At 57.9% G+C, this 13,036-nt stretch overlaps 2 protein-coding genes across 2 annotated transcripts; one reads left to right on the top strand and one right to left on the bottom strand.

Annotated features, from left to right (window-relative positions):
* Positions 1 to 126: 126 nt before the first annotated feature.
* On the bottom strand, positions 127 to 6,739 carry BSDC1 (BSD domain containing 1). Its single transcript, XM_027905500.1, has 11 exons — positions 6,693 to 6,739; positions 6,205 to 6,265; positions 5,757 to 5,873; positions 4,902 to 5,072; positions 4,739 to 4,793; positions 4,302 to 4,417; positions 3,912 to 3,980; positions 3,656 to 3,737; positions 2,761 to 3,270; positions 2,088 to 2,191; positions 127 to 1,879 (listed from the first exon to the last, which is right to left on the bottom strand). Exons 1-11 carry the CDS (start codon positions 6,701 to 6,703, stop codon positions 1,847 to 1,849), a joined length of 1,329 nt encoding a protein of 442 aa, XP_027761301.1. The 5' UTR covers positions 6,704 to 6,739; the 3' UTR covers positions 127 to 1,846.
* A 27-nt stretch (positions 6,740 to 6,766) lies between these two features.
* Positions 6,767 to 11,710, top strand: ZBTB8B (zinc finger and BTB domain containing 8B). Its single transcript, XM_027905498.1, has 4 exons — positions 6,767 to 6,839; positions 7,524 to 8,441; positions 10,696 to 10,874; positions 11,384 to 11,710. The coding sequence occupies exons 2-4, from the start codon at positions 7,526 to 7,528 to the stop codon at positions 11,684 to 11,686; spliced, it is 1,398 nt and encodes a 465-aa protein (XP_027761299.1). The 5' UTR covers positions 6,767 to 6,839; positions 7,524 to 7,525; the 3' UTR covers positions 11,687 to 11,710.
* The last annotated feature ends 1,326 nt before the right edge of the window (positions 11,711 to 13,036 follow it).

Genomic DNA, 13,036 nt, shown 5'->3' with positions numbered 1-13,036 from the left:
TCCCCTTGTGTCCCTCACATCCCTGTCCCAGTGTCCCCTCCATACACCCCACACGTGTTTTGAGCTCTAAATCACCCTGTCTGTGTCCCCCCACCCCACAGGGAGCGAGAACACCCCAGACAGGGCAGAGACTCTGAGAATTCCTTTAATTGCTGTTATAACTGCAAGTCTGTAAAAGGTTTGGAGAAAGTCATCGTTACAAAACTACCAGCTGTTAGAATTGTTCCCAGCTCTCACCCCAGCTCCGAAAGGCTCAGGGAGATGCAGAGATTCAGAACAGAAGAATATTGCACGACCAACCCAACGGTTAATTGGACTAAAGAAGAAAGGAAAAGTGACACCGATGAGAGTGCTGCCCCTCAAGCTCTGCCCGGGGACCAGCTGGGACTGCCACCAGCAAATCCCCTCCCCAACACCCCACGGGTGTGCCCTGCCCACCATCTGAGCCAGGACAAGGCTGCAGCCACCTCACCCCAGGCAGAGCTGTCCCCAGTCCCCGGGCCCTTTGGCAGGACTGGGATGCTCCCACCTGTGTGGGCAGAATCTCCCCAAAGGAGGGGGAAAAAAAACACAGAAAAACTCACCCCAAAACCCCAACTCTTCCAAGTGCACCTCATTTAGTGCTGTCCAGGCCCAGCAGGGATCCCACAGCTCTGGTGGGACAGCCCTGGGAGGGGCAGGACAAAGGCATCACATTCCAAACCACAACCCCAAAGGCAAGGGGGAGCCCCAAGGGCACTGTCCCCCGGGGATAAATCTGTATTAGCAACATAATGTGTCATTGCAAGGGAACTGCCCCCAAAAAAAGAGGCTGTGGGGCTGAGGGAAGCGTTGCCAAGCAGTCATGGGGGCTCCAGTGAAGGGATCCAAGTGAGCACAGCAAAGCCCGTGGCCCTGGGGGCTGTGGGACCCGGCACGGGTGGGACACGAGGGGTCAGGAGGGGACAACAGGTCCCACCCACACTTGGGAGCCTCTGCCTCCCCCTAGGCTGGCAGAGGGAATGGCCAAGCAGGGGTTAAAGTGGTCAGTGGGCCAGGCTGGGGCTTTGCAAGGGCTGAACTGGGCACCACAACGAGGGGGTTCTGTGCTCCAGGGGTGACCCAAACCCAGCAGGGCTCAAGTAAGAAGAAGCCACGAGTACTTTGCTTGGAGAATCTACCCAGGAAGGACACGAAGCCCAGTGCAGGAAGGTGGTGCAGCTGCAAAGAGGGGGAGCAGCAGGCCTTGGCTCTTCGAGGAGCTGCTGGAAAACGGGAGTCTCCGTGAGGAAAAGCTTCCAAGACAAAAAGCCAGGCAGAAGCTCGGAGTTTGGCAAGGGTGGGGGTTGGCTCTTCCCAGGGTCAAAGCCACAAGCCAAGTGCCTTTTTTTGTGCAGCACCTCCAGCTTCCAGGCCCTCCCCGTGTGTTCTTCCCGGGCCAGGGGTGCGGAGCAGGAACAGCCACATCCAGGAGCCTCCCAGTCGTGGGTTACACGTGAACACACAAGCAAACAAGGAGCCAAGCTGGCACCTGGCAGCACCAAACACCCCTGCCAGGGGTCCCAGTGCCACGGGGACCCCTCACTCTGCCTCCACCCCACAGGTCAGGGCGGTCAGTTTTGGCCTGGCCAGTCTCTGGGACCTACGGAGAAGACGGGCTACGTGTGCCAGAGACCTCCTGCTTCCTCCCCCTCCTGGATCTGAAGGGGTCACTCGAGTTGCCCACAGGATTTAGCGGGAATGAAACTCCTTCCAGCCTGGAAGTGCAATCCCCAGCACAGTCACACACAAAGGAACAGCCGGTCCGTGGTTTGATTCACGTTCGATGGTGGAAATGAGCCTGTGACACACACTGGAAGCAGCTGCTTTATTCCCAGTCTTCCCACTCTTCATCTTCCAGCTGCAAGCAAGAGGAAACATCCCTCTAGTTTGGTTCTGTGACTCCACACACAGCTCCTCCTGCCCAGGGCACCCGAGTCAGCACAAAGCCTGAGGTATCCTCATGCTCCCACCCCCTCCCAGCAGGGATCTGCCTGCCCTGTTCCCCTGGGGAAACCTGCACACCCTCTCTCAGCTTGGGGAGCGACTTTGCCCCTCCCCTCACTCACCTCCCCAGACATTTCCACCTTGGACAGCGCCAGCTGCACCTCCTCTTCAGTCATGTCCAGATCAAAGTCCTTCTCCCAGTCCTCGCTGATGTCCGTGCTGGAGCCTGGAACCACAGAGAGCCCCTCTGAGCCTCCAGAGCTGCACCTGCTCTCTGGAGCTGCCCAGGCAGGCCCCAAATTCCTTGATTCCTTTTGATTTCTTGTGCAGTTTCATTCCACACACAGAGCCAGCTGCTGACACTCAGCCACCCTGGCGGATCTTGGGCCGTTCCAGGAAGCAGCACAGCCATTATCCTGGGAGAGCTGCAGCTCAAGGCTCTGCTCAGGGCAGTATCACCCCAAGGAAAGGCCTGGAAATGCAGTCACACAGAGCTGTGACATGTCCTTAACCTGGTCCTGCAGGAGTCTCACCCTTTGTTCCCCCGAGAGAACAGGGAATGGGGCTCAGGGGAGGGATGAGGACAGAGCCAGCTGTGACACCAGCTGTCACCAACTGATGTGACCAACCCAACAGCGTAAGGATTTACTCCCACTCCACTTTCAGCCATTCGGATCTACCCTTCGTGGGGCATTTTGCCAAAATCCCTTTCTGCTCCCCCATCACCCACAAAAAGCAGAGCCCTTCCCCAAAAGCTGTCCCCCCCCCAGGCCCCGTGTGGCCCCACACACGCACCTTTCTTGCCGTTGTTGGATGGGGTGGACTTCCCACTGTCCGAGTTGAGCTCGAAGACTCGCAGATCCGTGGGCCCTTCCTCCCTCAGAGTCTCTGTCCTGCCCTGGCCTTTGCCATCCCCCTCTCTGAGCTCCGCACCAGCTCCTGGCTCCGAGGATTCTGCTGATTCCCGGGCAGGTGCAGAAGGCTGAGCAGCTTCTGGGAGCTTCGGCTCTTCCAAGGTGGCCTCCTCCAGTCTCCGGGAGAGCTCCGTGGTGGTGCCGGCGGGCTGTGCCCCAGTCTGTGGCTGTGCAGCAGGCACAGAGGCAGGGTTGGCAATCTGAGTCACGAGGGACACGCTCTCGCTGCTCTCCGAGGGGCTCAGCTCCGGGGGGAGCACGGCCCAGCTGCCCTCGGGGGGGCCCTGGGGAGCAGTGGGGTGGGCTCCCTCCGGGGCGGGTTCTTTCTGGGCTGCTGCTTCTGGAAATGTGATGTTTGCACAAGGCAGGGGTGACATCCCCAAGAACTCCTCTGTAGGGAGGCAGAAGAGAAGCGAGAGATGTTTCAGCAAGGGCAGCAGCAGCTGGGCTGGGGGCTGGATTGCACAAATGTCCTCAGCTGGAGGGGAGCCACAAGGATCATCCACAGGACACCCCAACAATCCCCCTGTCCCTGAGAGCGTTGTCCAAATGCTCCTGCAGCTCTGGCAGCCTTGGGGCTGTGCCCACTGCCCTGGGGAGCCTGTTCAGTGCCAAGCACCCTCTGGGGGAAGAACTTTTCCCTGAGATCCATCCCAACCCCCCTGGCACAGCTCCAGCTGTTCCCTCGGGTCCTGTCACTGTTCCTCCACTGTCCCTCATGGGAGCGAGGAAGAGGCACCCACAGAGCCCCAAAATCCGCCTCCACCAAGACCCACCTTCATCCTCCTCCCAGCCTGGCTCCTCCTGGTGCATGCTCTGCTCCGCTCGCTGCTTCAGAGCCTCCCTCCGGGCCTCATCCTGCGGGGAATTCCCTGTCAGCAGCCACACGTGGCCCCAGCCCCTTCCCCCCCAGGGCATTCCAGCATCACTGACCACAAGAAGGCAGCCCAGCTCCCCCTGCTTTTTCAGGAACAGCCTCTGCTGTGCCCTGGAGGGCTCCTTGAGGGAGCTCCCCCCTGAGCTGGGCCCCACCTGCTCCAGGCGATGCACTCTGTAGAAGTAGCGCTGCCAGAACTCGGAGTGGGAGACAGCCACGGGCACCTGGAATGGGATGAGCCACTTCAGAGGGAGGGCTGCAGCTGCTGCCCTGCTCCTCCCTCCTGCCAGGCCTTGCAGCCACCCCCCTGCACCATAAGGCACAGTGTTCTCAGGGCTGAGCCTCAGGCAGGTGCTCCAACACACCCTGGGCAGCTCCAGAGGAGCTCCTGTGCCAGGCCCAGGACAAGGATGGAATAAACTACAACCTGCTGCCTAATCCCCGTGCAACCACAGTGGTTTCCAGGCCCCAGGCAGCTCAGGGCTGCCCTGCACCGCTCCCCAAGTGAGGAATTGCCCACAGCAGCCAAGCAGGGCCTCACTCACCATTTTGGTGTAGAGGGCCCGGATGGACGGGCTGGTTGCCAGCAGCTCTGCCACCTCCCCTTTCTTGTCCTCCAGGCTGAACTGAGCCAGCCAGGCCTCCAGCAGCTCAGCAGGGCCTGTGTGGGACAAGCACAGGGATAACAGCCCTTGGCACAAACAAGCAGGAAGAGTTTTGGGAGGTTTAACTGGGAAAATGCTGCTGGGGCAAAGGGGGAGGGAGACACGGGGCTGGAAGCCCACACAAGAACACCAGTTTAAACTGGGCCACCAAATTCAGCCTAAGCTGGTCCCTGACACAGCAGACAGATGTGCTCCTCATGACTGGCGATCCCAGCTGCAGGCTAAGCCAGCAGCCTCCCTGGGGAATTCCAGATGGATCCCAGACACCCAGCTGGGCTGGGCAGCACCCCAGATCACCCCCCCAAACCCCCTCATACCATCAGGCTCGTTGCAGTAGGTGGCTGGGTCGGACTGGAGGCTGTAGAGACGAGCCTGGAGGAGACACAGAGGGCAGAGCTGTCAGGGGAGGGGGCAGCAGCAGAGCCCCAGGGGCAGGGGACTCCACGTGCCAGAGCTTCCCTCCGGGAACGGGACACTCACCTTGGCACTGTCGTAGGGCTCGGTGGTGCCTGAGGGCGTTGCCATCAGAGTTATAACGTCACAGTCGATGGTCTTGTCTGGGGAGGGGGCAAATGTGTCCGAGATGACCCCCAGGAAGTCCGACAGCCCCTTCCTCACCTTCTCGGTGGCACCTGAGGAGCCTTCCGTCCTCTTCAAGAGAGAAACCAGCACAGGGTGAGTGACAGTCCCTGCAGCAGCAGGATGCCCCAGGAGTTCTGGATAGGATCCTTTAGGAAAGCAGGATGTCTCTCCCTCCAGGAAAGTGCTGAGGAGGTGCCTGGGCTGGAGGGAAGCTCCCACCTCAGGACCAGTGAGGGGTTTGTGGGGAACTGAGCCCAGGCTTTGGGGGAAGGACACAGGCGGGTTTGGGACGGGCTGTTTTGGGGTTGGGCTGTCACAGCAGCAGCTGGGGACATCCAGTGTCATATGCACAGTGACACTGCCAGGATCCCACCTGCAAGCACAGGGGGAGAGGGGAACCACAGGGAACTTTCCCCTGCTCATCCACAAGGGCACGGAGTGACAGGAGAAGGGGGAATGGCCTTAAGGCAAAGAGGAGGGTAGGGTTAGACGGGATACTGGGGAGAAATCCTTCCCTGGGAGGGTGGGCAGGCCCTGGCACAGGTTTGCCCAGAGAAGCTGTGGCTGCCCCATCCCTGGGAGTGTCCAAGGCCAGGCAACTCCACACAGCGCCCAGCACCAAACCCGCCCTGCAGAGACAAAACCTGACCCCTGAAGATCACAACCGGGGTTTGTCCAGCGTCCTGTGGGGCAGGACCACCCTGCCCACCCCCTTTTCCCCCGTGCCACGGCTCTGCCAGCCCCCCCACTCACCGCCAGCCTGTCCTTGACCACGCTGGCCGTGGCGGCGATGGTGCAGGCCGTGTCGTGCTGCACCACCTGGGTGAACTCTGCCAGGTCCCTCCTCATGAACTCCAGGGCTTCTGTGGACTGCAAGGAGACAACAGAGGGACTGTGGAGCCTTTTCTCCTCTCCAGCAATTCGCACCAGCAACACCCAACCATTAGAGCAAGGGGTTGTTTTTTAAGCTAAGAATAGAGAAGCACGGGTTGGGAACAGCCCTGTCCTGAGTGTTGTGTATAATTAACACCAGCAGTGCTGTCACAGGCAGGAAATGACACCCCATGGAACCCTCCCTGCTCGGGGGGGGGGTGATTCCCACGGGACAGAGCCCGAGATCCCTGCACAGCATCACCCAGGCCCCCCAAGCTCCCGGAATTCCAGCCCTCCCAGCCCGTGCTCCAGCCCCAGCAGGTCCCACCTTCTCCTTGACGGCCTGGTAGCTCTGCTGCAGCCAACTGCGCCACCAGCCCCCATCCTCCCTGCGGGACATGGGGGGGGACACGGCGTCAGGACACACGGACAGGCACAGCCACACAGATGGACAGATGGACACACGCGGGGACTGACCCAGACCTCCAGCCCAGACTTCACAGCCCACACCCAAATCCCAGATCCTGATCCCCAAATCCAGATTCAGACCCAGATTCCAGACCCTAACCCAAGACCCAGATCCAGATCCCAGACCCGGATCCCGGATCCAGACCCAGATCCCGAGTCCAAACCTCAGATCCCACACCCAGATCCCAGACCCAGATCCCGGCCCACGTCCTGAGCCCAAACCCCAGACCCAGATCCCAAACCCCCGATCCCAGACACCGAGTCAGACCTCGGATCAGCGGCCACAGGCCCCGATCCCAGCCCCCCCATCCCGGCCCCACCGCGGCCCCCCGGCCGAGCCCCGCTCACCCCTCCGCCATCTTCGCGCTGTGACGTCACCAATATTTACCGACCCCTCACCCGGTGCATCCTGACGTCACTTCCCGCCCCGCCCCGAGGGGGGCGGCCCCGGTACGGCGGCCGGGAGGGATCGGGAGCCACCGGCACCGGGCGGAGGTGAGCGGGGAGCAGCGGGCGGGACGGGCCGTGGGGCGGGCAGCGATCCCGGTACCGGGCAGGGTGAGTCGGGATGGTCCTCGGCGTTCTGTGGGGTCCCGGTACCGGGAAGGGCCGTTCTCGGAGCAGGGAGGGATCCCGGTACGGGGAGGAACGGTCCTTGGCGTTCCGGACACCGTCGGTATCGGGAAGGACCGTCTTGGGAGCAGGGAGGGTTGCCAGTACCGGACAGGACGGTCCTTGGCGTTCCAGGTCATTCCCGGTACTGGGAAAGACGGTCCTTGGAGCAGGGAAGGATCCCGGCACCGGTAGGGTCGGTCCCCGGTGTTCCAGACACCTCCAGCAGCGGGTGGGACAGTCCTTGGGTCAGAGAGGGATCCCGGTACCGGGCAAGACAGTCCAGACGGTCCGTGGTGTCCCGGAGCATCCCTGGTGCCTCCCGCGGGATGGGGGCTGGTGCTGCTCCCCTGTCCCTGGTGTCCCCCCCTGTCCCTGGTGTCCCCTCCTGTCCCTGGTGTGTCCCCCCTGTCCCTGGTGTGTCCCCCCTGTCCCTGGTGTGTCCCCTCTGTCCCTGGTGTGTCCCTCCTGTCCCCCTATCCCTGGTGTGTCCCCGGTGTCCCGCCAGGGATCCGCGAGGGTCCCGGTGCTGATTTTAAGATTTTTTTCCGGTGTTTCCCGGCACAGCCATGGAGGTGCAGTCCTACTACACCAAACTGCTGGGGGAGCTGAACGAGCAGCGCAAGCGGGACTTCTTCTGCGACTGCAGCATCATCGTGGAGGGCCGGATCTTCAAGGCGCACAAGAACATCCTGTTCGCCAACAGCGGCTACTTCCGAGCGCTGCTCATCCACTACATCCAGGACAGCGGCCGCCACAGCACCGCCTCCCTCGACATCGTCACCTCCGACGCCTTCTCCGTCATCCTGGACTTCCTCTACTCCGGGAAGCTCGACCTGCGCGGCGAGAACGTGATCGAGGTGATGTCGGCCGCCAGCTACCTGCAGATGACCGACGTGGTCAACTTCTGCAAGGCCTACATCAGGTCCTCCCTGGACATCTGCAGGAAGATGGAGCGGGAGGCGGCTCTCTACCAGGCGGACAGCGGGAGCTCGGCCAGGGAGGGCCCGTCCCTCGGGCCCAGGGGTCAGTGCCCGGCCCCTGGCTCGTCCCTGCAGGACGAGGAAGGGCTTTCGGGCTGCCAGCGGGACCCCCCGTGTGGGGACTGCAGCGGCTGCCACCCCCTGGAGCTGGTGGTGCGGGACCCCCGGGACGGGGTGAACTCCTCGCTGCCCGGGGGGGTGGAACCCAAGGTGGAGTTGGAGCCCGATGAAGGGGAGGTGGAGGAGGGCGAGAGGCTGCCCCCGTGTCCCGCCCCGCTGTCCCTGGAGCACGGGGAGGAGGGGCAGCCCGTGGACCTGGCCTGCAACAGCTACCACATGAAGCAGTTCCTGGAGGCCCTGCTGCGCAACAGCTCGGCCCAGAGGAAGGAGGACGTGGTGGTGCAGCACTTTGTGAGGGGGTTGGAGGGCAGGACGGAGGACGCAGGGGTGGCCGTGAGCTCCATGGTGGACATTCACAGCGACTGGTATGGTGAGGACGCAGGTGAGAGGACCTGGGGGGGGAAATGGTACAGGCTGAGGAGACAGCTCGGCTGTGCCCAGACTTCTCTTGTTGCTGTTGTTCCTGCTCAGGAATGTGTCGGTGAATGTTGTGCCGTAGTGAAATAAACTCTCGTTGTGGACTTGCAAAGCAGCTGTACTTGTCTGTTCAGTGCAGCCCGTGGGAGGTGAGTATTGCCCAGGAGCTTTACAGCCCCCCCTGGAACAGAAACCGGAGCTAAGTGTGGGTGATCCTGCCCTAAATAAACAAACTCACTCGAGACCTCTTTGAACGGCAGGTGAATTTTTAAAGGGCGTTTTCCTCTTGTGACGGTCGCGGGGTAAGGAGCGATCCGGGAGGAGCTGAGCTGCCACAGGAGGGATCTGCTGCAGGACCTGGCCCAGCAGGAGGAGCTCATCCCACTGGAGCTCCTGACAGCACATCTGCTGGGTGACGGGCTCTTTGCTCCTGCTTTGAACTTCAAAGGGCAGAAATCGGTTTAATCCAGTACTGAGGGGCACCTACAAGTCCTCTGAAAGCTTTAAACTCTGGGGTGCTGCATAAAGAGGAGACCTTTTTAGAGGCAAACTCACTTTTCAGCTGTTGGTCACCGAGGTTCTGCTGCTGCCCCAAGCCCAGCACCTGTTGGAATGTCTCAGGAATATCTCCCAGGAGCAGTGTCAGGGACCTGGAGGAGAAGAAAGGCATGCCCATATGCATTTCCCCTGAAGTGGACAATAAAGATTTGGGCATTTTATCTGGTTTTTTTTTTGGTGATTGCCTTGCCTAAACAACCCTGTGAAGACGGGAGGTGGCTCTGGCAAACGGCAGGTGGCACGGCCAGTGAGGATGTGACAAATTCCACAGTGCTGTGAGCACAGACAGGGCTGGCACTGGGTGCTCTGCCAGACCCAGCAAGTTTGTGTTCGTGTCATCTCCAGCTCAAGCCCGCCTGTGTGATCCCAGAGCCGATAAAACAGATCTGTTCTCCCGCTGCTTTAAAACAAGGAGCTGATAAAAATCACAAAATCCATTTTTGCTGTCCCCAGAAGCTCTCAGGGCCGTCACAGATCGTGCCTGTCATCTCTGACAGAGAGCAAGACAGGAGCATCAAACACACAAACTTCACTTCTCTTTTTCCTCTCTTAAAACCTCCAAACTGCTTAATAAAGTCATTGAAAAGGGAGGTGCTTCCAGGATTTGATGGAGAACACCAGGTTGTCCTGACAGTGGAGTAGAAGTGTCAGTGGCAGACGTGTTTTAAGTGGGGAGTGAGGGAAAGGAAACCAAGCCCTGCATTCCTTTATTTCTCTGCTAAAACAGGACATCATAAGCACTTTGTAGGATGGGAGTTTCTCTTCCCAGCTTTCACCTGGTGCTGCTGCCTCAGCATTTTCACAAGGCACCAGGCATGAGAAATACATGGCAGAGGAATGGTGCCACAGGAGATAAATGCTTTTTATATTTTGGAGTGTCCACCTCTGTTCTTGTCATCCTGGTCCCCCTTCACAGCAGGTGGAGGATAAACAGGCACCTCTAGAGAGCCTGGAAGCAAGTCAGGACTACGAACTGGGCTTGGGTTTTTATTTTTAATGGAGCTTTAAGGGCCCAGCAGGGATTGGCAGTACCTTGTGAAGGTCCAGAATTGGGTGAGGTGACTCTCACTCACATACCATTAATATTAGACACACCCTTTTTGATAGTGGGTTGGATAAACCTTAATAAAGGGATGTTCTGCAACCTCAGCTGCTTGTGGAAGAGCTCAAGGCATTTGACATGCAAACACTTCCCTGAATCAGTGCCTGAAATAAATATTTGAATACAAGGTCACATGGGGGCACAGTGCAGTGTTCCTACCTGCAGTTTATGTTAAAAGATTTTAGTTTCTGATGCAGTTTAATAATTAAAAAAAAAAAAACTGAGTAGGAAACTTTCTGTGGCTGAGATGGAGCAGAGACCCCTCCCCCTGCACCAAAAGCAGGTTTGGGGCACTCGATGGCTTCTTAACATAAAATGAGTGTTTTCCTGTTGTATCAGCTGTGTAAGGCTGATTTCTGAGGCACTTGGGCATCTGCAGCTGCACCAGTGCCTGCAACTGCCCAAGCTGAGGGAATTCCAGGTAAGCCAAGTCCAGGGAGAGGGGAGGTGCAGTTCCCTCGGCTGGGATTTGTGGGAGCAGGGCAGGGACCCAGCACAGCCGTTCCCAGGGGTGCTGCCCTGCCTGACCCGCTGCCCTGTGTGTTTTTCCTCCCCGAAGGTGACGTGCTGGTCGTGCCAATCAAGCTGCACAAGTGCCCCTTCTGCCCCTACACGGCCAAGCAGAAGGGCATCCTGAAGAGGCACATCCGCTCCCACACCGGGGAGAGGCCCTACCCCTGCGAGACCTGTGGGAAGCGCTTCACCCGCCAGGAGCACCTGAGGAGCCACGCCCTGAGCGTGAGTTTGGCCCTGCATCCCTCGGGAAATTCATTCCTAGTTGTTTCCTTGGCGTTCTCCAGTCACGTCCCCCGAAATCCACTGTTGTTGCTGATGCGAGGCTTAAGCCACTGATGTTGGGTTCAATAATTTAGGGGTTGGGTTCATCAGATGTTTGATATTTGGTTCTTTAGGTTGGATATGGGGATGGGATTCTCCCCTGTGAGGGTGGGCAGGCCCTGGCACAGGTTTGCCCAGAGAAGCTGTGGCTGCCCCTGGATCCCTGGGAGTGTCCAAGGCCAGGTTGGACCAGCCTGGGATAGTGGGAGGTGTCCCTGCCCAGGGCAGGGGGTGGAATTAGATAAGCTCAGGGTCCCTCCCAACCCAACCCACAACGTGATTCCACGATCCTTTGGTAGCCCAAACCTTCCCCGCTCTGGGAATATTTTCCAACCTGGCCGGTTGCCTTTCTGTTTTTTTTTTATTTATTTTTGATTTTCCCAGCTCGCCTCCCTTTTCCCCCCCCGCAGGTTCACCGCTCCAACAAGCCCATCATCTGCAAGGGCTGCAGGAGGACCTTCACCAACAGCCTGTCCCCGGGGCTGCGGCGCTTCGGGCTCTGCGACAGCTGCACCTGCGTCACCACCACCCACGAGGACCCCGCGCCCATCAACCTCAGCCTGGTGGAGGCGGCCTCGGAGGGCCAGGACAAAGGGGATGCCGACAGTGACTGGCCCATCTACGTGGAGTCTGGCGAGGAGAACGATGAGGAGGAGGGCGATGACAAGCAGGAAATCCACAGGAGTTTGTCGGACAGGGAGTCGCTGATGTAGCAGCGGGAGGGGGAGAGGGGGCACAGGAGACTGCTCGTTAGCCCCCAGTTTGGTGACGCTGCGCTGGGTTTTTAATTCCTTCTTTTTTTTTTTTTTTTTGAGGATGGGAATTTTTAATGCTCTTTAAGTTTTCAGTGCTGTGCACCAGAAGTCTGTGCAGGGCCTCCTGTCTGGGCTTCACAGAGCTTGGACTTGAGCAATTTCTCTGCCCCTCTGGTTCTGATTTTGCAGGTGGAACATCTCTTGTGTTGGTTTGATGACAGGTTTCTTCAAACAGTGCTGTTGTGCTCCTCAATCCCTGACCTGAAAGGGGCACCACCTTCTCTCTGAAGATGACATGAAATGTAGTTTACATCTCTTACCTTGGGAACTTTTTAAATCTTTAAACCGTGATCCTTTCTGTGCTAGGACAGTATTACCTAAACTGTAAACCAGGAGTGTTTGCTCGGGCTGGGTCTGACCTGGAAACCAGGGCAGAAAAACCAGGATAACAAAAATATGCTGCTGCTGAAAGGATAGTCAGTAAGGAATAGTTGTACTTCACGTGTCCTTAACTGCAGGAATTTGGAGATCAAGTTTCTCTTCCTGAATTTTTACTGCATCTTACCCCAGTTATTTATTTCTTTTTAAAAAAAACCCAAACCCTCCACTGTGGACCTCCTGTTTCTTTGCTGGGATAGCTCAAGGTTTTCAAAAGGGGGGTGAGATTTGTTACCTTTTCAGTAGCCAGTTGATATAAGCTATCAAAAAAACAGGCTGGGAAGCTTTAGAAGAAAACCCACCTCCAACAGAAAGCCTGTTTGCTTTTAGGGGTGACCTCCTGTTCCCTAAGGAAGGGACAAAACTGAGATTATACTGTGAAATAAGACTGTTAATGCTTCTTTACCCTGCTGTTCATAAGTGTTCCACGAAAAGGCAAATTTTGTGAGTCTTTCTAGCTGGAGCAAAGGCTGGACCAGAAGCCTGCAGACAGATTTGGCTGACGAAGAACGAGCAGTTCCTCCCACTTAAGACAAGTGTTTCTTGAGGCTTTTGCTGTAAAGACTTCACTCTTGGCAAACCTGAAAAAAAAAAACAGAAAACAAAGAGGATGTCTGCAGGAATGTCTTCAGAGACCTTTTTTCCTTCAACCTGCTGTCTCTTTGGTCTTAGAGATTGTTCTTGTGTGTCTTTGTGCCTAGAGAATGGAGCTGGGAGGGGTGAGGGGAGGGGGTGGGGGGGTTGGCCGTGCACATTCCACGTGGAAAGTCACCACCAAACTCGTGTTTCCTGTTGGAATTGTCATATTGTGCTGTTTTGTTTCCTATGGAGTTCCTTCAGCCTTTGTGGTAGAAGAGGATGAATAGTTTA

This window comes from Empidonax traillii, unplaced genomic scaffold (assembly GCF_003031625.1).
Source record: "Empidonax traillii isolate 1590-97213 ecotype Southwest subspecies unplaced genomic scaffold, ASM303162v1 scaffold1160:size199357, whole genome shotgun sequence".
Lineage (NCBI taxonomy): Eukaryota > Metazoa > Chordata > Aves > Passeriformes > Tyrannidae > Empidonax > Empidonax traillii.
This window is presented reverse-complemented; position numbering and strand designations above follow the sequence as displayed.